The sequence below is a fragment of the Oenanthe melanoleuca genome, chromosome 6 (assembly GCF_029582105.1).
Source record: "Oenanthe melanoleuca isolate GR-GAL-2019-014 chromosome 6, OMel1.0, whole genome shotgun sequence".
Classification (NCBI taxonomy): Eukaryota; Metazoa; Chordata; class Aves; order Passeriformes; family Muscicapidae; genus Oenanthe; species Oenanthe melanoleuca.
Window position 1 is genome coordinate 32,867,037 of NC_079340.1, and position 26,279 is coordinate 32,893,315.

The following is a 26,279-nucleotide window of genomic DNA, read 5'->3' on the forward strand; positions in this document are numbered from 1 at the left end:
CTTCAGGTCATCTACAACTACTATTTGAAGCTTATTCCAGATGCTTTTCCCTATTTGAGTAAACATAAACTTTTTGAAGTTTTTTGATACTTCTCTTGAGAATATCCAGAAATACTGATACTTTTGATTTCCATTCAGCAATCTGAACCCTCTTTAGAAACAATCACCTCAAACCCTTTTTCCAGGGAGATGTTTTCTCTGTCCCACAGATAGGAAGAAACATCACAGAGCAGCAGTCAGCGTGTGTCTGACCAAAGAAAGAGGAACCATTGTTTTTATTAAAAATAATAAACAGAAATCAGAACAGACCAGTCCTCAGCTACTGCTCCTAGTTAGGCCATGTTGAATTTACCACTGGGATTTGCAGAATTCAGATTTTCTCAGTGTAACCAAAGCCCCATTTTCATCTTTTTTTTTTTTTTTTTTTGTTTTCCAGGAACAGTATGAATTCTGCTACAGAGTGGTACAAGATTTCATCGACATCTTTTCAGATTATGCTAATTTCAAATGAGAATTCTGCCTTATTTTTTTAATTTGTCTGTATAAATAGTTGTATATTATGTTAATTTATTCTGTGTCACTTGGATTGTTGACTGAACTGTAAATATGTTATGCTGGCTCTAAAAGTTGCATTTGCTGTATAAAGTTGTTTCTTAAATATAAATATCTTCTAAAGCAAAGTATAATGTTCCTATACTGTATAGTACTGTAAGATGGGATAGAAATCTTTATTCTGAATAACAAAAAATTAATTCTTGGTTGTTTTTTTTTCCTTTTAATTTTGCCACTCATAAATATTTATCAACGTTATCTCCCAATTCTTGAATTTTTTGACAGGTGATTTACAGGTCATCCTAAAAAAAATGAATTTTGGTGCACGTGTTTAAACATGTTTTGTTCACCAGAAAAAATAGATATTTATTTTTCCAGACTGTTTTAAAGAGCCTCCAGGTTTTGTTGGATTTTGAGTCTTATTGTCCATAAGATAAAATCAGTAGAAATATGGATTTGAATTTTTGAATTAACAGAACTTTTAAAGCCCTGTTAATTTTTTTTCTCAAATATTGTTTAAATGGGCTTATGCAATAATGTGGTTTTTAGAATATTTTGCATAATTGAAAAGTATATTTTGCAGGACCTGAATTTGTCTACTTGAAGAGAAAGGCCAGAAATGGAGTTAAAAGCTTCTTTTTCTATAAACACCTGCATAATTTCCCACTTCTTTAAGACAAGAGATGAACTCTTATTCCTTGATTTAACTCAGCAGGATAATTAAGAGGTAAAAATTGGAAAAAACATTTTCTGTACAGTTTAATTCCAGAAACATTGACTATTGTAACAAAAGTTCCTCCAGGTCCTCACCCTTCAAGAAATGTTATCAAGAAAGGACTTTGCATAAGGTGTTTAGGGTTGTGTACAGAAATATATTTTTGCTGAAAGTATTACTGAGGATAGAATTGGTGACAGAAAATATAAAAGTTTTTATTACAGCCCTGACCAGGGGCTGGAAATCCCCAAAATCACAGGGCACCTGAATGTTGAATATTTACCATGTTTATCTTTCCCACTCTTCCCAAAGCATCTCTGAGTTAATGAGCACAAAGGGGTGAATCTGTAATTAATTACATAATGAATATGCAACATATGAATATGTCTTGTCCAGCCAGGCTTTGGCCATGCAACATCCAAGCCTTATTTCAAACAAGCAGCTTAAACTGAGCTTTTCCCTGCTGTTCTTGCACTATTTTATCCCATTCCAAAATAACCTCATTGCCCCTTGGAGCAATGCAAAGGGATGGGAAGGTGTCTCTGGGTTTCCTTCCATTCCAGCCTGGCTGGAAAAGGTTTGGGATAGGAATTCCTGAGCACCCAGTTCCCACAGTGCCATTGGCTGTTCTCGTCTTCCCGTCGCTGCACTCCTGTATTTATTTGTACAGTAAATTATGCACTTCAGAAATGAGATTGTTTAAAGACTAAACTCGCTTGTGAGTCTCTATGAGAAGAAACACTCAAGCCACAGGGTTGGGTAGTGAAAGTGGAGCTGAGGAAGGGCATGGTCCTGAGATTCCATCCAAGTCCAAAGAGCCAGAATCCATTCAGCCTGGAAATGGAACAGTGGGGGTTCAGTCTGATTTACAGCACAGGGAGTCCCAGAGGTTGGGGAATAATGCAAAGGAATTCCCATTTTCTGATCCTGATGTCAGGATCTTTCTGACCACTTAGCCCACATTTGAATAATAATTTGTCAGATTTTGGGGTCCTTGAGGGAAAAGCCTGGGGAGTTGTCCATGAGGTCAATCTCAGTGCAGGGAGACTCTGAAAAGTTGGAAAAGAATGCAAAGGATTTCCCATTGTATGATCCTGGTGTCACATTTTCTCCAGCCATTTAACCAGCATTTGAATAATAATAATAATAATTTATCTGTTGGGCAGATGTTGTGGGTCCCTGTGGTAAAAACTGGGGTTGTCCATGAGATTAATCTCAGTGCAAGGAGACTCCAAAAGGTTGGAAAATAAAGGAATTCCCACGTTATGATCCTGATGTCAGGATCTTTCTGACCATTTGGGCAGCACCTGAACAATAATAATTTGTCAGATTTTTGGGTCCCTGAGGTAACACCTTAGGGTGAGTTGTCCATGAGGTCAATCTCAGTGCAGAGGGACTCCAAGAGGTTGGAAGATAATGCAGAGGAATTGCCATTTTCTGATCCTGATTTCAGGATCTTTCCAACCATTTAGGGAGTATTTGAATAATAATAATGATAATTTGTCTGTTGGGCAGATTTGTGGGTCACTGTGGTAAAAACTGGGATTATCCATGAGGTCAATCTCAGTGCAGGGAGACTCCAAAAGGTTGGAAAATAAAGGAATTCCCACTTTATGATCCTGATGTCAGGATCTTTCTGACCATTTAGCCAGCATCTGAACAATAGTAATTTGTGTGTTAGGCAGATTTTAGGGTCTTTGAGGTAAAACCTTGGGTTGAGTTGTCCATGAGGTCAATCTCAGTGCAGCAGTGATGGGTGTGGGGGTCCCACAGACCCCCAGGAGCTGCAGCACAACTAAAGGTTCAGCTGGAACACCAAATCCTCGGATTTTAGTTGATTGAGATATTGAGGAGGAAAGAGAAAATGCCTAAAATATAACTCAGAATTCACAACTGTAGCTGTGTGAAGGTTTTTTGTGGATTTTGAAGAGCTCCCTTGGCAGCTGTTGGGTGTGCTCGGTGGCTGGAGCTCTGTGGAATGTCTTGGATTGGAATTTTCCTTTGAATCTCCGTGTGTGTGGAATTCCTTTGGAAGGCCAGATGGTTGATTGGAAGTGTCCTTCTGATCTGTCTGTGGTTTTGGTCACTGTGTGACTTGGACTGTTCATGTGTTCAGGAGGTCCCAGCTCAGCGTTCAGGCGTTGGCTTCCCCACATCCTCATCCCACCGTCCATGGGAAGCCCTGGATTCCCTTCAAAGTGCTTGCCTGACTTGGGCCTTAATGAAGAATGCATACTGTAATTAGCAGTGTTTTTTAGGCTATTTTTATGTATTTTTTAAACTTTTAAAATGAGCCTGACCACCCCGCGTTCAGTCTTTTGAAATGTTTGCATTCCCCTCCTTCCATTTTTCATGTAAAGTTACTGGAACTTTTCTGTATAACCAAAATGTATTTAATTTGTCAAATCTTTATAATATATGTATGTATTATACAGTTTCAGCTCTTGTTATTTTCTTTTCTTACATTTCTAATTTGATCTTGCTGTGTTTTTAATGCCGGTGAACGTGGCTGAATTATTTGTATATGCAAATTGCAAGATCTAATACATTCTGATGCAAGAACAAAGCTTCCTTTTTATTCTCCACCTGCATTATTTCCTTTAAATCTTTTAATTTCATTCCTGTGTTGTGGGTTCATTTGAATTAAGCATTTTAAAAGAGTTGAAATCCATTATCTAGGTAAGTAATTTTTCAGCTATTTGGGAGTAAAATTCTGATTTATTTTGGGGCTGAACATTGTGCATATAAAGGGTGTAGAAATTCAGGAAGCAGTTGGAATCCAGGTCTTCCCAAACTGGATAAGTAAAAGCTGATGAAATAAATACAGTAAAATTAAGTAAATATAGTAAAATAATCCTGTGGTAAACTGTGGTGTCATACCAAGATAAAAATAGGATCTAAATTTCCAGCTGTGTCATCAGTCATGAATTGAAAGTTCAGCCTAATTAACAGCAATTTCTTAATTCATTTTGACAGGTTTTGCATTGGACATCTTGCTAAAATGAGCCAAGAAGGTCCCATTGTTGTAACAGGGAGGGGGGAGGTTTGTGTAAAGCAGGAGGAACTGCTCAGGGGTTACATCCTAATGTCAAATCAAATATTTTCTAAACTTATTAACTCTCTGATTTAATTTGCCAGTGCATGTAAAAGCTGTTATTTAAAAATGTTTTAATTTTTTAAATTGTTCCAGAGGAGTTGATATAATATTTTGTGTGATTGGGACTTTGATGTAGCTTGTGAGAGCACTGGAAGGTGAGGACAGGCAGGTGCCTTGGTGTGGTCTCAGAAAACTGAAGAATCTCAAATATTTATCAGTTATTAATTAATTGCTAGCTAATTAAATAAATATTGATAATTGTAGTTGTTGATCACACAGCAAACATGGGTATTTCTATACTCTACTGATACAGTTGGTTTTTTCCTGCTTTTAAACATTACTAAAAGATATCATAAAGACCTTCTGGTTCTGGTTTTAGAAACTCAACTTTTAGAAAAAAAACCAAACACTTTAATTGTAAACTATCCATGAAATATATTTATTTTAATGGAATATTTAAACAGTCTAAGCTAAGGCAGATCAAAGAGATGTTTGCTCTGCACAAATGTCAAGCTCTGTTTTGCCTGATGCAGAAATTTTTGAATTGAGAATTTTCCAGGCCACTGAACTTCCTGAGGAGTGTTCTTCATCTGAGGAATTAAAGGATTAGGATGTAATTTAGATCTTTTGGTGAGAGCTTCCTTCTAATGACTTTTATCCATTTTCTGTGCTGCTTTGCACAGAGGAGGGGAATTACTCAGTCATTAATCGAGTTGTCACCTTGCCAAGGAAGTTCTTTGCTCAAAGAATCATTTTCTCCTTTCACCTGTTTCCATTGCATGAGAAGCTGCTCCAGCATTTTCCTGAATTTTCCTGAACTCCAACTATCCATAAGCACAGAAAAGATCCAGGCTGGGACTTCTCACCAGTTGGGTGGACAAAAAGTAAGGAAAACTTTCCAGGTGGGAATCTTGCCCCAGTCCCAATAAAATGTACAAATTTAGGTGTACAGAAGGACTGGCTGGAGATGCAAAATCCCTCTTTGGGATTAAAAGTGACCTGCTGATGGAAAAAACCCTGGATTGAGGATTTCATTCCCAGATTGGGCAGGGGTGGGTGTCTTGGAGGCCAGGAGTTGGATTCCATCATCCTTGGGTGTGGTTTTGTAACTTTTAGAGTTAGAAAATCTTCCACAGATCTAGAAAACACTGCAAAGTTTTAATTTGCATTTTAAACCTGGCTTATTCCACTGGGATTTTATATTTTGCTTCCCAGTCATCTTCCCTGGCGTTGAAGGACAGTTGGAAAATTCCTTTTCCAGATAATTTGGGTTACTTAAAATACAGATTTGACTTCAAAATATCAATGTGTTCATATTAAAAAGTTCTTGCCTTAATAGTTTGTTCCTTCACCATTTAAGGTAAATTGATGATTTCAAAATATTTGTTAACTGTGGATAGATAAAATTTGGAATCATCCCATTGTCCCCAAATTTATGCAGATTCCTCCTACATAAAATCCTTTGTCAAAATCAGTTTCTGTGCATGAATACAAAGCACTCCAAAAATCCTGGGTGCAATAATGTGTCAGTGTAATAAACTGATTTTAAGATAGAAATTTGTTGCAAAAGTTCCAATTTTCAGGGTTAATCATATGACTTCTCATGTCTTTTGCTTTTTTTTATACACAGTATAGCCTGAATATTTATTTAAATATAAAAAGCCCTAATTTAGGGAAAGCTTTAACCAGAATTTGTGCTTTTTAAATTAAAACCACTGATAGCACAAATCTGTGAGAAAAGAGCTTCACTCAGTGCTTCCAAACCACCTGTTCAGACACTTGAATAAATAACTCTGCATGAGGATCTTCATGTGATAAATTAAAATGCTGATTTTTAAATTCTCTAATCAAGGAGGTTCAAGCACTGACTTTATTTTTCTCCCCATTTTTGACAGTTTTACTTCATGGTGTATTCAGGTGTATTTGTCTAAATCAAATGTTTCCAAATTAACCTACCAGCAAATTTAAACCTTGAAGAAAATGTCTTTTTTGTTGTTTTTTTTTTTCCCCTCCTGTAAATCTACTTGAGCAAATATTTGTACAGATGCTGTTTCAGAGAGCACTGCTGCTCTTGGAGACAGATTGAAAACCTTTGTTATAATTTGTATTTCTCTCTAAGTATTGCACATCACAAAAGCTGTGACACCTCTGTAAGTCATGCCAGAAAATATTATTGCCACAGTGCAGGTGTATTTATTTATTTGTGTTTGATCCCATCTGGGCTGGCAGAGACTGCAATAAATTCAATTTCTAAGTATTTTCCTGCTATAAATTGTTTTAGCTACATCATTCAGGACCCCCTGGAAGGATTTTTTTAATACTTGTTAATTAGCAAGGATACCCAATTAGATACCAAATAGAATCCTTATCTTGGTATGGTTTATATCTAAATTAATGATTGTCCAGTAGCACACAGCTATTGTAATAATAATAATAATGATAATAAATATTCTGAACTAAATTAAAGGCCCACAGAAGCTTACAAAATACACTTCAAAGTCATTTAATTGAAAAGAAATAACATTTTTAAAAGCTGCTTACATCTAACTGTATCACATCTAAAGTCATCATGCCACATAAAATGGTCTTTGAGGGAAGCTAGATAATAAAATAGGAATAAAATCAAAAGTTCTGCTTTGCAAAAGATCTGAATAGGAGAATTTTATCCCCTGAAGCACAAAAGGCTGGATGACCTTGTCCTGTATTCCCTTCCCAAGCATCAAACTTGGAATGAAGGTTACATTTCATATCTCAACAATACATTGCTATTATTATTATTGTTGTTATTTTTATTATTTTCTTCTGCCTTCAAACACAGAACAACACCGTGTTCATGCTGATTTTTGGCCTCACGGATCCTCAAATTTGAGTCTCAATAATGAATTCCTGTTTGGGAGCAGAGATGGGGATCAGTTTTATATCTAAATGAAGGTAACTAATTTGCTGATTAAAATGGACTTAAAATACTAATTTAACTTTTACTGCTGCTCACCCCCTCCCTTCCTTGCTCTCTTTATTTTTCTCCCCTTTATTGTTGTGGTCAATAGTATTTTTGTGGCTAATAGTATTTTAATCAGATTAAACACAGGTGCTTAAATCACTTTATAAAGCCTAATTGAACATTGATATAAAGTCGATCTGGGTGCTTTTTGCTGATCTGAGGAGGTGCAGATTTGGGACCACTGAGGCCCCTGCAAGTCCCCTTCCCTCAATAAGCCTGGACAGGTTCAGGTACAGATCCAAGTGTTGGTTCAGGTTTAGGTTCAGATACAGGCACAGGTTCAGGTGTAAGTTCAGGTTTAGGTTTAGATATAGGCACAGATTCAGGTCTAAGTTCAGGTTTAGGTTCAGACACAGGTTCAGGTATAAACTCAGAACACAGATCTAGATAAGGTTCAGGTACAGATATGGGTACAGGTACAGGTACAGCTATGGACAAAGGTTCAGGTTCAGACACAGATCTAGATAAAGGTTCAGGTACAGATACAGGTTCACGTACAAGTGCAGGTATGGACAAAGGTTCAAGTACAAGTTCAGGTACAGATACAGGTGTGAGCACAGCTACTGTTAAGGGTACAGGCGTAGGTAGAGGTTCATGTACAGATTCAGGTACAGCTACAGACATAGGTACAGGTTCAGGCACAAGTACAGGTAGAGGTTCATGTACAGATACAGGTTTGGTCACAGGTACAGGTTCAGGAAACGGTTCAGGACGGGGCACAGGTACAAGCACAGCTTCGATCACAGGTACAGCTCCAGGTACAGAGTCGGTGAGAGGCGCAGGTACAGCTCCAGGTACAGTTTCAGGCCGGAGCACAGGTACAGAGCCGGGTACAGTTTCAGGCCGGAGCACAGGCACAGAGCCGGGTACAGTTTCAGGCCGGAGCACAGGCACAGAGCCGGGTACAGTTTCAGGCCGGAGCACAGGCACAGAGCCGGTACAGTTTCAGGGCGGAGCACAGGCACAGAGCCGGGTACAGTTTCAGGCCGGAGCACAGGCACAGAGCCGGGTACAGTTTCAGGCCGGAGCACAGGTACAGGTACAAGCCCGGGCCGGTCCCGCCGCGGTTCCCGGGCAGCGCCTCAGGCGCGCGCGGCTCCGCGGGGCGGCGCCTCCGTTTGAACTCAAACCGCCCTGGCCGCTTCCCATTGGCTCCGCCGCGCGGCGCGCGCCGCCCCCTCCGCCAATCAGAGGCCACCGCGCCCCTTTTCGAATGTTCAACGGTCAGCTCGGCGCGGCTGTTTCTCCTTCCGCGGCATGGAGTTAGGTAAAAGAGTCCCTGTGCCCGGTGCTGCTTGTGCCGGCGCGGCGGGCTCGGTGCTGCCCCGCAGCCATGGCTGCTGCCGGCAGGTGCGGGCGGTTCCCGCTCCGTCGGTCTGCGCTGTTCCCGGGGGTGCGTGTTAGTGCCTGGCGGAGGGATACACCGGGGCGGAAGGGGGCGCAGTGCAGCACTCGGGGTCTGGCGCGCGGGCGCGGGAAGGGCTCAGTCGGCGCCGCGCCGTGCCGGGAGCGCGGGGGGGTGGGGGGCGTCGGACTCCGGCACACGGGGCCCCTCAGCGGCCGCCAGCGCTACGGCTGAGCCAGGTACGGGCGGGCAGCCGGGAGGGCGGCCGGGCCGGGGGGACGCGGCTCTGAGGAGGAGCTGGGCCGCCTGACGCCCCGCTTCGGTGGCTTTCCCCACCTTTAGCAGCTCTGGCGCCCAGCCATGGTGGCTGTTGCTCTCTTCTCCCCCGGTGTTTACCTGCCCTGTTTGCCGCGGTACCGCCTGAAGCGCTGGGTTATGAATTTCGGTTTCTGCAGCGCGTGTGTTTTTTTGGCTGCTGGGTGCCGTGGGCAGGCTGCTCTCGGTGCAGACACCGAGTGTTTGCGTTCCCCACAAGCCGCAGGGGCTGCCGCCAAATCGTGTCTTGTTGTCAACAAGTGTTTTATCGCATCCACTTAGAAATTCCTCAAGAAGCTGTCTTAATTGCGTTTAATTCCCTTGTTTTACCTTGCTGCTTTCAAACAGAGTGCTGATAAATATGCTTCTTTAAAGATGGCTTGTGCTGATCAAACTTGTATATTAAACAATGCGTTATGTGGGAATACATTCGAGGTCGCTGGTTGTGCTGTGGGTTCGGGGTTTTTCTGTCAGTTCAGAGCTGTCCTCCTCCTGTCACGGTGTGTTCAGGAGCTGCCCGATTTCCAGCCCCTTCCCTGCTGTTCTGCCACTGCTATCCCCTCCTTTCCCAGCCGGATGCAACTACAGTCGGTTGGTCTTTACTTCAAATTCAAATCTGAGAATTTCCAGCTAGGCAAGAGACTGAAAGATTCGGATTTAGTGAGGAGGAGTGAGTTTTTTAAGTTGTTTATGGGACAAAATCTGTGTTGCTCCCGAACCTTTCCAATGTTCTGATGGGTAACAAAAACCTCCTGAATACTAAAATTAGTCTGGTGATTGATATAAACGTATTTCCCGGTTTTTTACACGGGGGAATACATATAAACAGCACTGGGATTCTTCTGCTGTCAGTTGGAAAATAGTTCACCTCTGGAACAAAATAAAACCATAAAGATTCACATCAATTTAGTTTCATAAACATGTAAATCCTAATTAGGATGAGTAATGTGAGTAATTTTTTGTATGTAGGGTTCCTGACAGTTCAAGATGCCACGCTACGGGACAATCGTTGTCATTAAAAGGAATGGGACTGATGGAATTGTTTTTCCACTCACCTCAACTTCTTGTTTATTTGGAAGGTGAGAATTTGCTTGCACACGTTGAAATAATGAGTGTTTTACTGCAGATCATGTCTTTTGATACTTATTTGCAAGAATGTTTATTTAGGAATCACATACAGAGGAGGAAAGGTGATACTGTACTAAGGTTAATGTAAGAGTAGAAAGTTGAACTTTATTTTGTTACTGCTTTTTGTCCTTTCCAGAACTACTGTTACTGATTGATTTTAAGTTTCTGGCTACAGGAAATCGGGGGAGGGATTAAAAGTGATAAGACCAACAACAAATCAAAAGCATTAGAGATTAGCTTAAGAAAAGGACAGAAAGAAAAAGTCTGTACATTTATAAACATTTTTTAACTCACCAATAACTTTTAAGAAGTAGAAGTGGTTCTGCAGGTGAGACCAAGGGTCTGGTTACTGTTCACAGTCTCAGATCAGAAATGTGAGCCTGAGAATGGCTTTAACAACTGGTTTTGTCCAAAAATACTGCACAAGTCTGAGGGAACTCTGGCAGCAAGTAATCCCACAGCAGCAGCTGTGCTGTAGCCATGTCTCAGCTTGCTGTGATCTGCTTTTTTCACAGTTTGGGTGTTTCACCATTTTTCTGATCCCAGCTCTCTGATGCTAGAGGAGCGTGAGCTATTTTTTTGCCAGTTTAAAAAGACTCAGGTAGTTAATTTTCTTCAAATTAGAGACCTCATGCTGCTGTACCATTACTAACTAAAATTGTAGGAAATGCCCTAATTCTGCAGCAGATTTCCCTGTGTTTTGTGTGAAACTGACCCTGTGTGTTCCCCAGGAAATCAGAATGTGACATCCGCATGCGGCTGCCCTGGGTGTCCAACGAGCACTGCAAAATCGAGATCAACGAGAACAAGCAGGTGAGATGGATCTTTTACTGAAATATGCATTGCCTTGCTGCACCTCAGCAGGTCTCTGACATTTCTGTTTGGTTTTTAGGCAGTCCTGACCAATTTGAGCACAGTGAACCCCACACAGCTGAACGGGGCCAGCTTTGAGCAGCCTGTTCCCCTGAAGCACGGAGATGTTTTAACCATTATTGATCGTTCTTTCAGGTGGGTGCCACGCCCAGACTCTGGAGTTGGTTCACTCTAGAGTAGAAATGAATGAAGTTTAGTTCATATTTTATTTTAGTTCGTGTTTTAGTTCATAAATATTCATATTTAGTTCATATTAGCTCGTATTCTTCAAAGTCTCATAGGGTTTCATCAAAAGGCAGGATTGCTTGTCATTATCTTTGTATCACTTATATTACATTAAGTGAAATCAATAAAGATGGAATTATTTAGAGAAATTCTGATTTTGAGAGTTGTCAGTTTTAAGGGGGAATTTAAAGTGGTTTTAAGTTGCTAAAGCCTTTCAAATAGAGATGTGTTGTTGGGAGGGGAAAACTATCCCTTGGTCATTCCTCTTAATAATAGGAATTTAGTCATCAATTATTTGACCAAAAACGGTATTTTAAAATATTTCTTTCAGGTTTGAATATCCTGTGCAAGCAACTCCAAAGAAGAGGCGCTCCAGGTCTCCAAAAGATGAAACTCTGCAGGTAATTTTGTGGCTGGGGCTTTTCCTTTACAAATATATTGGTAGTAGTGACAGGGTTTTCTATTTCCTTGTTCTATTTTCTTATTAAAAGTAATTTTTCAACCTGGAACTGCTTCTTGTCTGAAAATACAAATGAATAAACTCTTTCAGTTAAATACTTTTAAAAATTTAGTAATTTCTTAGTCAAAAATTTATCATTTGTTGTTTATAGGTAATAAATAATTCATGATGTTACTAAGAGTTATAAATCTTCCACTTGATTTGGTAAGAAGGAGAGGTTCAAGTGGTTTTATTCTTACTTTACAGCTGCTTTGATAGCTCAGAATTTAAATGATAAAACAAGATAAACTTCTCTAGGGCCTCAAATGTATTGGCCAATTTTAAATATGGAAAAGTTCAAGGATATATTTAAATACTTTAAAGGTTGTTCAGGAACAATGCACATTCTCTTATAAAAAGGTTTTTTTCAATGCAGAATTGAAGGCTGAGGTGTAAAATACTTGTTGCTCTGCTGTAATGTTGTACAAATTTACAGGTTCTTCATGTTCAGCAGGTGGCAGAAGTGGAATTATTACAGAAACAATCTTCAGGAGCTAAAAGTGTGGATGCTTCAGGTTGGTACCTGTTTTATGAGGGCTTTGTTTACTTTTGTTCCTTGAACTGCATTTATTGTTAGCATTAGAATTAAAACTAAGTTAAAAGAGGGGAAAAAAGGCATTTTAAGACTTTCCAGTCTGAGTACACCCTGCTGTAACTATCTCATCATGTTTAAATGCTGTGAACTCACCTTTGACATGAAAATTTAACTTGAACTGCTCTGCTGACCTACAGCTACACCTTTTTTAAAGCAAATATTGAATTATCTCGTGCATTCTTTCCTAATAAAAAATTGAAACAAGTAGAATTTTGGAAGTATATGGTATATATTGAGATATAGACATATATATATATATATAGACAGGTTTTTGTTCCAATGCAGACAGCCCATGCTGCTTCCAAATGTTCCATTTCAGTGGATCCTGTTTGACTGGGAAGATCTTTGCTGACCAGGATCTTCCCTCTTGGAAGGGAAAATAAGGAATTTTAAATCTGTATTTATGGAACTTACATTTGTAGTTCTGCAATTTTGAAGTAACTCTGTGTCTGTATTCTTGTTTTGCTTTGCTTTCTTTGTAGATAATGCTGAGTGTGAAGAAAAAAATGCCAATGAAAATAAACAGACTCCAAAGAAAAATCTTCCTGGAGCTTTCCCTGTCAGTCTCCAAACATTCAAATCTTCACAGAGAATACATCATGTTCTTAAAAAGCAAACTGAAAAGTCTCCCTTTAGTAAACTCTATGAAAACCTGAAAAAGGATCTGGAAGTAGAAAAACCTCTGCACAGGGGAGCTGCAAGAGGAGAGCCTGACAGGGATCTGCCAGAGCCAAGTGTTCCCATTTGTGATATTGAGCTGGACAGCCTGGCTGAAAGAAAGGAAAAGGGCAGAGTGGAAGAATGTATCATTGTGAGGAGGGATAAAATCATGGGTACAGTGTTTAACAAGCTGTCAGCTGGAGGAAAAACTCCCAGGAGTCCTCGAAGTCCCATTTCAGGGGTGTCAGGAGATTGCAGTCACAGTCCCTTGCAGGGTCCTAAGGAATTTAGGACACCAGGCAGATCCAAAGGTACTGCAGCTACACCCAAAACCAGCAAGAAGCATAGGAGTTCCCTGGTTGTGGTGGAGCAGTGCTCCATAGTAAGATTTGAATGTTCAGTTAGAAGGGCCACCCTCAGGGGTGCTGAAGGAGGTCAGGATGTGCTGAGCACACCGACATCCAGGAGGAGGAGTCCTCGCTCTCTCTCTGTGTCACCTGCCAGAGAAAGCTCTGGAAGGGATCCAGGACATGCTGATACTGCAAGGAGCCCACGGCGTGGGTCACTGAAACTGAAGGCACTTGCAGCACCCCCAGCTGGAGCTCCAGAGTTGGATCTGGTGTGCAGGTGTGAGGACACAGAGCTGCCTTTGCCAGAAGACAGATGCTCAAAGCAAAGGCGAAGCAGCAATCAGCAAACACCAGGAATGCGCGTGCGGCAAGTGCTGGAAGAAATCTGGGATCACACAAAGATGAAGATAGGATATTTTCAAAGCCCTTCCTCTCCCTCTAATTCCAAGAGTCCCAGAAGAAACAGCAGGGAGAGTGAAGAACTCTTGGACAGAAGTGCTCATTCAGAGGCACTGGCTTCAGAGGGGGTGTTGGCATCTCCTGGTCGGACACCTGGCAGGAAGAGGGGAAGGCTAAGGACCTCTGGAGTGCTGGCTGAAGCAGCTCTGGGGACAAGCACTGCTCAGGAACATCACAATTCAGGCAGGAGAGCCAGTGGAGCTCCAGCAGAGCTGGCCCTGGACAGGTGTTACCAGAACCAGGATCTGGAAGATGCCATTGCTACACCACCTCGGAGGGCATCAGGCAAGAGAAGATCTGGAAGTGCTGCTGAGCTGAGAGACACTGAGCCTGGCTCAGAAACCAAAGCTTGTGGCCTCTTGCCTGGAGAAGACTCAGGTAAATACATTGCATCCCCTGCCTTGTTTTTTGTGTTAGAGAAATTCTGTAGCACTTTTCTAAGAATTCTCCTACTTAAATAAAAAGTGACATTACTAACATTAATTGTAAAATATTTGTGGAGTTACATTTGACCTTATCAATACACAATATGTATAAAACATCCTGGATTTAATCTGTTTCCCTTTATGGTAAGTTCCTTTGGGTTTGTTTCCAGCTTTGAAATGCACAGGTAAAGGTTAAAAATGCTGCCTTGGATTCTCAGATATCTAAAAATCATTTCAATTGTTCTTTTCAGGCAAGACAAAAAGAATCTGTCAGAAGAGGAAAAGTGCTGAAACGCTCCCTCAGACTCTGGGCAAAAGGAAGAGAGTGTCTTTTGGTGGCCACCTGAGTCCAGAACTCTTTGATAAAAGTTTGCCTCCCAACTCTCCCCTGAAAAGAGGAGCTCTCCCTGCCAGGATGAGTTTACCCTGTGGAGACTCTCCTCGAGCTGTGCTCAAAAAGGGCTTGAAGCACCTGATGGATCAGGTAAATACTGGGAGTAATCAAGTGGCTGAGTCCATTACAGTGATCAGAATTTATAAATATGTATTTATTATTTATTAATTCAAAATTAGTAGTAAATCTTGTGTGATGCATGTTGGGATGCTCAAAGAATCATCAGCAAAAACAGGTTTATTATAAAGTGAAAGTACAACCAAGTTCATTGGCAAGGTCACTCTGCTACTTGATGGATAAAACACACAAGGAAAAATCAGGCTAAAAATTTAAAATCAGTCAATCTGAAACTAAAATTGACATGAAATTATTTAATTGGTGGCTGGGGATGGATAAAGGGTAAGGATGGGAAAGTGTGAGGATCAAAAGTAAGGTAAACCCTCCTGCCAAACTTAGCTTAGACTTGATCAACAGTTTAGGAACTGTTTTCTGTATCATTCCTGAAAAAGTCAAATCCAAAGAAGGAAGTATCTATTCTCCATTAACTAATGTGTATTTTTTTTTTTTTTTTAACCAGGAAGTAAAAAAGTCACCCAAAAATTCCCCAACCCAGCAGTGCCCAGGAGCCTCCTCCCCTGTCTCAGGGAAGGCAACACCCAAAATCCCCTCAGGCTCTCCAGCCCCTTTCAGGAGAGGCCGTTTCTCCATCTCCCAGCCCCCCACACCATTCCCAATTGCAGAGGAGAAGGATGCTGGCACAGAAGACCTGGATCCAGAGGGGAGCAGTGGTGCCCAGGAGAAAACACCCAAATCTCCTGCTCCCCAAGATGCCACAGTGACAGTGACACCTGCCAGGTCAGCCAGAGGTGCCCAGCTGGGTTTGAAGGGCACTGCCAGGAGGAGCAGAGGAGGGGCTGTGGCTGCTCTCAGTGCCAAGAGGAGAAGTGGTGCCTCCAGTGCCAATTTATTAGGTTGGTTTCAACAGTTAATTTTTAATATTCACTTTCATGCTTTAAAAATGCAGGAACCAAACTGGAATAACTGTTTTGTTATGTAGAGGCAACCAAATAATTGGTGAATCTTCTGAAATCTGCTGGGATTCTTGGAAGTGCAAAGTGTTGCATTTTCTCATTCATAATGCAAATTTATTAAAGCATCTACAAATCCATTTAAAGACTAATATTAATGTTCAGAAGTTTAAAAATGGTAAAATTGACATTCTCTTTGCAAGATTAGAATCATAATCTTTAAAATTGTCAGGTTCAAGTAATGTTAAACTACTAAACCATGTTTATTACATCAGTTTTGTTTTGAAAAACTTAACAATTTATAGCAATGAAGTTTCACTTTGGTTATTTTGTGCCTTATTTTTATAAAAGGCCCCCAAACTTTGTCGAGGAACTGGGCTGTGTTTAACCACTCAAAGTGGTAGAGATAAAAAATAGGATCATAACTGGGTGTTCCTTTCAAATCTTCAAAATTCCCAGTGTTGAGCACTGATTTGAAATAGGTTTGACAGCATTGGAAGCTGTAATAGGGAAGTTCTGGTTCAAGTTTTGACTTTTGAATAAACTTTGCAGTAGGTGTATTTGTCACCTGTTTTCATCAGTTAAATCAGTTTGACAAAGTCAAATTCCCCATTCACCCAGGAATGTTTATTCCTTTATTATTCTGTCCATTTTAATGGCAGCAGAGCTCTTGACAAATACCAGTGGCATTCCATGTCTCAGCACCTCTTTGTGCTTTTTAATATCACTGCATCAATTCCTTCTGTAATATGAAAAGAACATCACAGCTCTTAAAAATTTCAGATCCAAAATAAAACTGATTCCAGTGCTTTTACAGATAATTTCCTGGATGCTTGGCACACCCTGGCAATGTCAGCTTTTCAAAGTGCTTGTTATTTACAGACAATTTCTGGCAAGATAATAACAACATCCTTTTCTTTAGGAGCAGCATTCCCCTTTTTATCTCTATTTTAAAAATCATTTCTTTTATATGATCCCTCTGTTTTGATAGCTTTTTTTTTTTTTTTTTTTCTGAAGTAAATAAGGCAGGTGTCCTACAACTTCATTTATTCCACAGCTGTAATTCCCTGCTCCCACTGCTGTGTTCAGAATGATGCTGGGATGAAGGTAACCTTGCTTTGGGAATTTTGGGAGTGTGTCACAAGGAGAAGGTGATACAAGAAAAATTCTGGGAGATCTTTGTAGATCTAAATGCAGGATAAATAAATGGTTTTCCTGACTGAATTTCCTCAGGAAGGTGGTGGAAGAAAACTTCACTTGGAAACAATTTCTCTTTTGTTAAATCTCACCGGAGGAAAGCTGATCTGTAATGAACGAGGCTGAAAGGCTCATGACGAGTTTCTGTTGGGAAAAATGAGTTCCTTCCAAAAGAGAGAGGAAGGAGTTGAGTCAGTGTCCAGTTGTAGGATCTGAGCTGGGTTTGACAGTGTGTGAAGCTCATGGTTTTGCTGTGGAAAGCCACCCTGGGTACTTGGACTCTTAAACTTCAGCTGAAATTGGGTTTTCAAATTGAGAATATAACACTTCAGGTGTTATCAGATAATAGCAATCACTTTCCTCTGTCAACCTGCAGAGAATGCATTGGAATCACATATAAATAATTGTGAACTTGTTTAACAGCTCAGAATTAAAGTGGTTCTTTCTTTTTTTCTTCTAGCTGCAAAATCTTGGGCAGAAGTGGTAAAACTGGGAGTTCCAAGACCACCATCAAGGCCTGCTAAAAAATGTGTCTGTAAAGGAAGAGCTCTGAAGAGGATTAATCACCCACCAAAGGTATCCTTTTCCTTTTTGTGTTTGTTTGTTTTATTTCCTTGCATACCCACCAAACAGCTTGGATGGATTTTGATGGAGAAGCTGAGCTCTTGGTGTGATGTGAAATGGGAGTTGATGTCTCTCACAGCATGTGGGAAATGGGGGTTTGTACAAAAGGGATCACAGAATTATTAAAGTTATTAAGAAAAGACCTCCAAGATCTCAGAGTCCAACCTATAATCATAAAAATCAGGCAGGTCCTGCCTTTCCTAAACACTCATTGGCACTGGATCCTCCAGTCTTTGGAGCCTCCAGTTAACCATGAGGGATTATAAATTATGGAAGGAGCTTGGCCACCTCTTCCACCATAAATCTGTTTAACAACTCTTGGTTTTTTTAATATTTTTTTTATTTTCTCTCTGCAGACTCCAGAGAAGAAAATAAAAGATCACTTCAGCACAGGTCATGCAGCATCACCTGCTACCATAGTTGTAGGTAGAGCTTATTCCACCTCAGTCAGGTCAGCTGGACACATCCCCAGAGTGGTAAAGAATCCCCAGCTGAAGGTGAACATGGGTATGGATGAAAGCTTCACAGGTGAGATCTTAAAGTCTGTTGCTTCATCTGCCTGCTCTGCAGTTTTTTTGTCAAAACTTCTGCTCATTTCTCCAAATGTAATTTCTAGGAGTGCCTGAAATGTTCCAAACTCCAGAAAATCAGGGAGGAAGAACATTTCCTTTGGCTGCTGCTCAGAATGCTGATTTTACACCACCATGGGCTGCAGGGGACATTTCTGACTTGCACACTCCTGAGGAATCTGGTAGGTTTGATATTTTAAAAAAAGAATATTTGGGTATTTTATGGGTGAGCAACATAGGCACACTTAACTGAGGTGAAGCATCCAGCAACCCATGAAAGGAGCCATGAGATTTATCAGGTATTAAAAGAAAATGTAGTTAATTTCTGAGTAGGACATTTTATTATTCATTCCATTTGGTATGGAGCTTCAAGCTGCTGACAAGTTGTTTCAGACCCTGAATGCCCAATGCACATATTTGGATTTTGATTTCTAGAAGGCTATATTTGAATTTGATTTTTTTTTTTAAATTATACAGCAATTAAAATGTTTTGATTTTCTGCTTAAGTTATTTTCCAAATGACATAAATTTACTGCTTATTTTCAGGAGAGATGATGGTGTCACCATTAAATAATTCAGATGCTTCAGAGCAGAAGCAAGAGAATCCAGGCATGTTCTGCTTTCTGGGAGAGGAGTCATCTCCACCTATGTTTGATGAAATAGCCACAAAAACTCCTAAAAAAAGACAAGCTGTGCACAAAGATAATGTGGATACTTTGGCAATAATTCCAGGAAAATCAGCATCTCTGGTGAAATCAGGAAATAAAAGGAGGACCCCAAAGCAGAACATGGAACCAGTTGAGGCCATGTCAAGCAAAAGGAAGATTTTAAGGACCCCTGAGCAAAGGTCAGAACCAGGAGAGGTTTTATCAGGTATCAAGAGGCTCATGAAGACCCCAAGGCAGAAGTCTGAGCCTACAGAGGTTTTGTCAGGAATCAGAGAGCTCTTAAAGACCCCAAATCAGGAATTGGAGCCTGTAGAGGTTTTGTCAGGTATCAGAGAGCTCATGAAGACCCCAAAGCAGAAATTGGAGTCTGCAGAGGCTTTATCAGGCATCAAGCAGCTCATGAAGACCCCAAAGCAGAAATTGGAGCCTGCAGAGGTTTTGTCAGGAATCAGAGAGTTCTTAAAGACCCCAAATCAGAAATTGGAGCCTGTAGAGGTTTTGTCAGGCATCAAGCAGCTCATGAAGACCCCAAAGCAGAAATTGGAGCCTGCAGAGGTTTTGTCAGGCATCAAGCAGCTCATGAAGACCCCAAAGCAGAAACTGGAGCCTGCAGAGGTTTTGTCAGGCATCAAGCAGCTCATGAAGACCCCAGATCAGAAATTGGAGCCTGCAGAGGTTTTGTCAGGCATTAAGCAGCTCATGAAGACCCCAAAGCAGAAATTGGAGCCTGCAGAGGTTTTGTCAGGCATCAAGCAGCTCATGAAGACCCCAAAGCAGAAATTGGAGCCTGCAGAGGTTTTGTCAGGCATCAAGCAGCTCATGAAGACCCCAAAGCAGAAATTGGAGCCTGCAGAGGTTTTGTCAGGCATCAAGCAGCTCATGAGGACACCACGGCAGAAGCCAGAACCTGTGGAGGACCTGTCTGGCATCAAACAGCTCCTGAAGACCCCACAGCAAGAGCTGGAAGCAGTCATAGATGAAATAGCCTTGAAAAGGTTGCTGGAGACTCCAGAAGAGAGCAGGAGAGCAGTAAAAGCTGTGCCAGGTGTGGCTTCAAGGAAGAAAAGCCCAAAGCTGAAATCCCAGCCTGTGGAAGACATGGTTGGCATCAGCCGAATTTTCCAGACACCAAAGGAGAAGGTTGAGCCCATAGAAAACATGTTTGGAATCAGCAGATTAATGAAGTCTCCTAAAGAGAAATCTCAACCAGTGGAGGATTTTGTGGGACTGCAAAGGCTCATGGCAGAACCCAGGCAGAAATCTTCTCATTCTGAAGTGGACTATGCTGGAATTTCTGAAATGTTTGGTACCCCAGAGGAAATGAAGGTAAGATACTTGAGCTTTTGGAAGGGATGTTATTAGAATTTGAAATTTGTGGTTGAAATAAATTTAGACTTCTTGGTATGACACCTGGTATCTTGCAAGATTTTTTAGGGACAGCTGCATTTATGTGTTAAAATGTATTTATTTCAAAGGACTTGTCACAAACGAGTGTTTTAAGATTGTTTTAAATATCATTAAAAACAGGCTTAATATTAAAGAGATAAGCTTAATATAAAAGTGACATTGCCAGCATCTCATTCAACGTTCCACACTGACTGTTGCAGGTAGGAAAAGTGAAGTTCTCCAGTCAGTGGTTCAGGCTTGGTGATGTCTGTGCACAGCCTGGTTTGTTCTGGTGCTGCTTTGGTGAGAAGAGTCTTGATCTTCAGTGGAGATGTGCTGGCATCACTACCAGTATCATTTTCTGAAAATATGGGTTTGATTCTCATATTCCATAGGAAAAATGCTGAGTGTCCCTGGGTTTAATTCTTAAACTACAGTAAAACACAACAAAACACTATTTCTCTTCAATACCCCAAATTCCCTTTGAGCACTCATTTAGACACTTCTCAACCTCTCCACAATCTTGTCTTTGACTTTAAATGGCAAGAATTAAATCTGCTGTTTGTGGGCTTGTATCAGGTAAATAGATGTGTTAGAAGACTAATTGATTTAATTTGTAAAGAAAAGGATTTGACCAGAATTTTTATAAATATTTATGTACTTTAATCTGGTATTGGTTGGCTCCATAAGTCCTTGTCCTGTCAGACAGATGCATTTATTGGTTATTTTTTATTCTCTTAGGTGAGATCAGTAAATGTTATGGATTCTCCAGAAGAAATTGCACCTCCTGGTTCTAATTCCAGTCATAAACGTGGTAAGCACAAGTATTTTGCTTAGAGGAATAATGAATATACAAAATCATAAGTGTTACCATGAAGCTCAAATCTTGTTTAAACTTCTCTGTGAACTCAACTATTTCCTAAGCTAAGATAATCTTTTCCCTTTGACCTATCCAAATAAATTAAACAACTTCAGTCAGAAGCCTGACATTAATCTAGGAATTGGTTAAATATTTCTGCATTGCATGATTTGTTTGAGCAAGATGCCACTGTGAGGAAAATGAAATGCATAAATACTTTGATTAGGCACAGGAATGTCTCATTTTTGTTTGTGCTCTTTACCCTGTTCCAGAAAAGAGAGGAAAAGTTTCCCAAGGTGAAGATTCTCAGCAGAAGGACTCAGGTGGTGAGGAGCAGCCTACCCAGAGACCCAGGAGGGGCAGAGGTGCCAGGGCTGGACCTCCTGCTGCAGCAAAGCCAAGTGAAAGTGGTGTGAGGTTAAAGGAATTGCAGAGTCCTGGTGCCCAAGAGGAGATGGGAGTGATCACACCTGAAAACAAGGGAAGAGGAAGGAGGACAAAGCCTTGCATAGAAAAAGTTGTTCCAAAGCACCCTGATCTGGAAGGGCTTAACATTGTTTCATCTGTGGAACCACCTGGAGCTGCTCAGAGACCAGGAAGAGGTAAAAGGAAAGAGCTGAAGGAGGCAAAACATCCAAATGAAAATCTGGAGTCTTGTGTTGAAGATTCTTCAGTGCTACAAAAAGCACCTGCAAATACCAAAGAGAGTTTGCAGGACTGTGGCATCAGTGAAACTGAAGATGATCCAGGCACAAAGGCAGGACCTGGAAACATTCAGAATGAAATGTGTCAGCTGCAAACAGATTTAAATAATCCTGATAGCAAAGCTAATGACAGTGGGATAGAGGACAGTGAAGAAGTGCTCCTGTCACCCAGGAGGAGGCCCAGAGGAGCAGAGAACACAGAGCCAGTGATTCCAGCAAAAAGAGGGAGACGAGCAAGGAACGAGCAAGGTAAGGCAGCTTCTCCTGGAGACCATGGAGCAGCCAGGAAGCTTCGTAAAGAGCCATCCCCAAAGGTTGCACAAAGGCAGGAGCAGCCTTGTGACAAAGCTCCTGAGGCTGTCACAGCACAAGAATCTGAAAGTGGCACTAAGCTTGAACTACAGGCAGCAGAGAGAAGAGGTAAGTCTCTTAGAAGTACTAGAAACAGAAAGCACTCAGCTGAAATAAAAGCAGACACTCCTGAGGTCGCACTTGAAAATACACAAAACATTCAGAAAACTGAGGAAACATCAACTGAAACTGATGCTGAAACACAATCCCACGTGAAAAATGAGATGAAAGAATCTCAGGGATGTGAAACAGAAAATGCTCAGGAAAATACAACAGAGGCAGCTCAAAGATTAAAGGCAGAGTCACCTTCTGCAGAGACAAACAAAATGCCAGTCTGTGCTCAGAACATGGAAGCAAACAGGGCTAGAAACAGGAGAGGCAAAAAGGACTCTTTGGAGCAAAAAGCTGATGAAGTTACTGAAAATGTGAACAGCCTAAGACCAATTACTCCTAAATTTAAGTCAGAAACAGCAGTGGATGAAGCTTCTCTGCAGGATTCCCTGGGCTCTGCTTGTGTCAGTGCAGCCCAGGCCAGGAAGGAGCAGCCCAGCCCTGCTGCAGACAGTGCCAGTCCTGCTCAGGGCAGCCAGAGGAGGATGAGAAATGAACAGGGAATACTTAGAGCAAAGCAAACTGACATCCTGCAGGGGAATCCAGCACAAAGAAATGCACTGATGTGTACAAGAGGAAGAGGTAAAAAAGTTAATTTTCAGCTTGAGGAAAGCAGTTCCAAAGCAATTGAAGGAAAAAGTTTACCTGAGGGTATTGAAGGGACTGATAAAGATCATCAACATGAGAATTCTGAAAATCCTCCTTCACAGGGAAGGAGGGGCAGGAGAAAGCGACTTGATTCCATCCCACAAAAAGCTAGTCCTGCCTTGATGGAAAACCAAACATTAAGAGCAGATCAGAGGAAAGATGAGGCTGTTGTACCAGAGCAAGGACCAGCTTTGGGAGCTGCTCCCTGTGCAGCAGAGGACACTGCACCGAGACGGGGGAGGAGACGTGGGGCGGCTGCAGCCTCACAGGCCAGATCTCCTCCTGTCAGAACGAGGCGTGGGGCACTGGGAGCTGGTGCTAAAAAGGTGAAAGAGGAGAGAGAAAATGAAAATCCAGCTCTGGGTAGTCAAACTTCACAAAAAGTGAATGCATCAGCAAGGGACAGAAGGAAAAAGATGGATCCGGCAGCAGAGACAAGTCCAACTCTCCAGAACAAATGTGACTTGCCAGAGACTAAAGATGAGGGTGCTGCTGAAGAACAGGGTGTGCCTTTGGAAGCAGTGTCCTGTGCAGAGGAGAAGCCAGCAGGGAGGGGCAGAAGGAAAGCAGCTGCTCTGGCATCACACACAGCCAGCTCCAGCTCTCTTCGAGGGAAGTGCAGGCTGCCCGCAGGTGATGCAGGAGAAGCTCCCAAGGAAGAGCAGAGTGTTCCCTCAGAAACTTGTGATCCATCTGGAAAAGAAAATCAACTGAGAAGAGGCAGGAGGAAGGAAATTGCTCCCTTGATAGAAGCAAAAAGTTCTATTCAGGAAAACCAGGTCCCAGCAAAACAAAGTGGTAGAAAGAATAGCAGGGAAGCTAAACAGAGTTTGGACAATTCTTCCCAAGAAAACACAGATCCTGTAAAAGGGAGCTCTAGGCAAGCAGCCACTTCACTGGCTCTTAGTCCCACCTCACCTCAAGGTTTGCCAGAAGATGGTAAAGATGGAGTTCCTGAAGAACAAAGTAAACTTTTGGAAGTGGCTCCACCTGCAGAAAATCCATCAAGAGTGGGCAGGAAGAAAACAACTTCTTCCACTTTGGAGGAAACAATTTCCATTCCTCTCAGAGGAAAACCCAACCTGCCCAGAGGCAGAGGGCAGAAGAGTATTCTTACAGGAAGTGAAGATGCATCTCAGGAAAAGAATCCATGCCAGGGAAGAGCAAGGCAGTTGAGAAATAAGAGGAGGAAAGTGGAATTCCCATTAGAGGCAGCTACTTCTACTTCCCCCCATAAAAGCAACGACTTGCCAGAAAATGGCAACACTCTGGAAAATCAGGATTTGAGTGGGGCATCCACTGCTTCTGAGGAAAGTAAACCTGGAAAAGGACAGGAGGGTGGCCCTGCTCCACAGGCAGCCCCCACCTCTCGCAGGAGGAAAGGCCAGCTGCCAGCAGAGGACGTGGCACCCAAAAAATTCAAATCAGGTGAGGCAAGAAAGGCTTCCTCTCCTTTCCTCTCTTTTCTTCTTTTCTCTTGAGTTATGTAGAGACACAATTGTGTGTGGGGCTCTGGGGCTGCTGATGTAGATCACAGAACCATGGGATCCTTTAGTTTGGAAAAGATCCAAGACCCCAGCTCCCTGCTGGGCTCCAGCCCCTTCCCCAGCTCCATTCCCTTCCCTGCTCATGTTCCAGCCCCTCCATGTCCCTCCTGAACTGAGGGACCCAAACTGGGCACAGCACTGGAGGTGTCCCCATTACAGGGAACAGTCACTGCCCTGGTCCTGTTACCACCTAAAATATTCCCTGGAATTTTCAGCTTGACTTGAAAACTCCCAATTAGAAAATATTATCAAACCAATGCCTTGAAGTAGAAATGACAGCAACTCTTTAGAGTTACACAGCAAGGAATTTGCTGCCATAAAACTTCCTCTGTTTAATTTTTACAGGACTTTGGTGTTGGTTCTGTTTTAGTTTTCCATATCAGTGGAAGGAATTTTAGCTAAAATGGCAGCTAATTGGTTTTGGTGCTCTCATTAATGTTAACCTACTTTCAGAAATAGCTGTAAATCCTCAGGGATCCACCTTAAAGGATATTGGATGTGCAGAAGTGTGGGACTGGTATCTGGTTTGTTGAATTCAGAGATGTAATCTTTGGAATGTTGTCAGTGGGGACACTTCCTTTCAAAACAATGTAGGTGAAGATGGAATTTTGTGGGAAATGTTTGATTGATGACACAAATTGACATTTTTCCATGTGCAAATAGGGAATGATGAAAATGGATCTCTCCAAAGAGGAAGAAGAAACAAAACTAAACTTGGAGAAGAGGATGCAAGGGCAACTGGGACTGGAGGGATGGAGAGGAGGACAAGATCCAGCACAAGAACAAGGAAATAGTCTTGAGAGTCCCAGAACCAGTCTGAAATCAATTCAGTAATTCCAATCATAGGGGTTTTTTTAATGTTAATTAATTTCCACTCAGATTTTAAGCTCAGATTTTTTATAGTTTTATGGTTGCTTTACAAAATCTCTTTGTTAATGTGGTTACAGATAGAAGGTAGATGTTTCTTTAGCAGCTTTGCCAGTGGTGGTTCCTAAACCATGAGCTGCTTGTGCAAAGCTGCAAAGGTTAAATACATTTTGTAACAACCAGTGATTCTCCTCTTTTCCTGTTGATCAGTGCAGCAATCAGGAAGCCATATTGCTGCCAGCTGAAGCTATTTTCTGGTGAAATTTTCCTTAAGTTTTATTTTTTATTGGAGTTCTGTAAATACTCTTTTTTTTTTAAATACAGTTGTATTAGCAGAAGTATTATTCTAAATTTTTGATTTTTTTTTTTTTTTTTTTTTAAAGTTAAGTCTGTATTGAAAAGTTCAGGTTTTGAAGTTATTAAAATTGCAAACAATTTGAGACTTGTGTGATTTTTTTTGTTTTAAGAATGTAATTGCTGCTGTTTTATGAGTTCACTCCTCAGGTTCATCCTCTGTGGTTTGGAAACAGAATATTAAAGATCTTTTAGAGATAATTTGTCTTCAGGGTTGGGGGCTTCATAAATGCAGAAACACAGAAAATTCAGTCTGGGCATCAAACTTCTGTGCAGTTTTTAAACCTGACTTAAAATCCTTTGTGTCTGTGGTGTTTCTGTAGCAGAGGAGTTGGGATTGGAACTGTTAATGTTGGAAAAGACTCCAAACCTCAGATGTGATAGAATTTTTTTTTTTTTTAATTTAGGTTGGATTTTTTTGCTTGTTTGTTTATAATGTGGAATGTGCTGTACCCATATCCACAAAGGGTTTTTATTGAACTATAATTTTTTATTTTTTAATCAATTCTAGTGTGAAAATTCCAGTCTGTCCATTCATCCAGGGTTGCTCCATCCCAGGTGCAGAATCTGGTACTTTTCCTTTGGACTTCACATGGTTAATATGAGAAGTGGAATATATTATGGTGGGGGGTCTTCCAGTTTGGTTTTTTGTGGGTTTTTTAACTGTTTCCCAGTTGTGATATTCCTAAAACTTTAGCCTTGAAATCTCAGAGGAAAGCAAAATTTTACCATT

General features: G+C 41.2%; 2 protein-coding genes across 8 annotated transcripts in view; both read left to right on the forward strand.

Moving 5' to 3' along the window:
• The window catches only part of PTPRE (protein tyrosine phosphatase receptor type E), an 89,556-nt gene extending 85,694 nt beyond the window's left edge, over positions 1–3,862 (forward strand). For all 5 annotated transcript variants that reach the window (XM_056495159.1, XM_056495162.1, XM_056495160.1 and 2 more), the window contains one exon: positions 437–3,862. In XM_056495159.1, coding sequence (XP_056351134.1) covers positions 437–511 — 75 coding nt within the window. In that variant the 3' untranslated portion in view covers positions 512–3,862. The remainder of the gene's footprint in view (positions 1–436) is intronic.
• A 4,997-nt stretch (positions 3,863–8,859) lies between these two features.
• Positions 8,860–25,622, forward strand: MKI67 (marker of proliferation Ki-67). Of its 3 annotated transcripts, none has more exons than XM_056495201.1 (16): positions 8,860–8,949; positions 9,995–10,104; positions 10,885–10,966; positions 11,046–11,161; positions 11,583–11,652; positions 12,187–12,265; positions 12,828–14,192; positions 14,491–14,723; positions 15,211–15,604; positions 17,319–17,434; positions 17,839–18,010; positions 18,099–18,233; positions 18,598–20,045; positions 20,847–20,919; positions 21,237–24,206; positions 24,989–25,622. In XM_056495201.1, the coding sequence occupies exons 2-16, from the start codon at positions 10,013–10,015 to the stop codon at positions 25,117–25,119; spliced, it is 7,476 nt and encodes a 2,491-aa protein (XP_056351176.1). In that variant the 5' UTR covers positions 8,860–8,949; positions 9,995–10,012; the 3' UTR covers positions 25,120–25,622. The 3 variants fall into 3 exon arrangements, with proteins under 3 accessions (XP_056351176.1, XP_056351177.1, XP_056351178.1); XM_056495202.1 differs by having other exon boundaries at positions 12,202–12,265; positions 24,989–25,586; XM_056495203.1 differs by having other exon boundaries at positions 12,205–12,265; positions 24,989–25,586.
• The last annotated feature ends 657 nt before the right edge of the window (positions 25,623–26,279 follow it).

Excerpts from the sequence above, each read along its gene's own strand:
- MKI67 (XM_056495201.1), top strand. The coding sequence starts at position 10,013 with ATGCCACGCTACGGGACAATCGTTGTCATTAAAAGGAATGGGACTGAT. Across the intron at positions 10,967-11,045 it reads AGATCAACGAGAACAAGCAG|GCAGTCCTGACCAATTTGAG; the intron begins GTGAGATGGATC and ends TTTGGTTTTTAG. Across the intron at positions 14,193-14,490 it reads CTTGCCTGGAGAAGACTCAG|GCAAGACAAAAAGAATCTGT; the intron begins GTAAATACATTG and ends TGTTCTTTTCAG.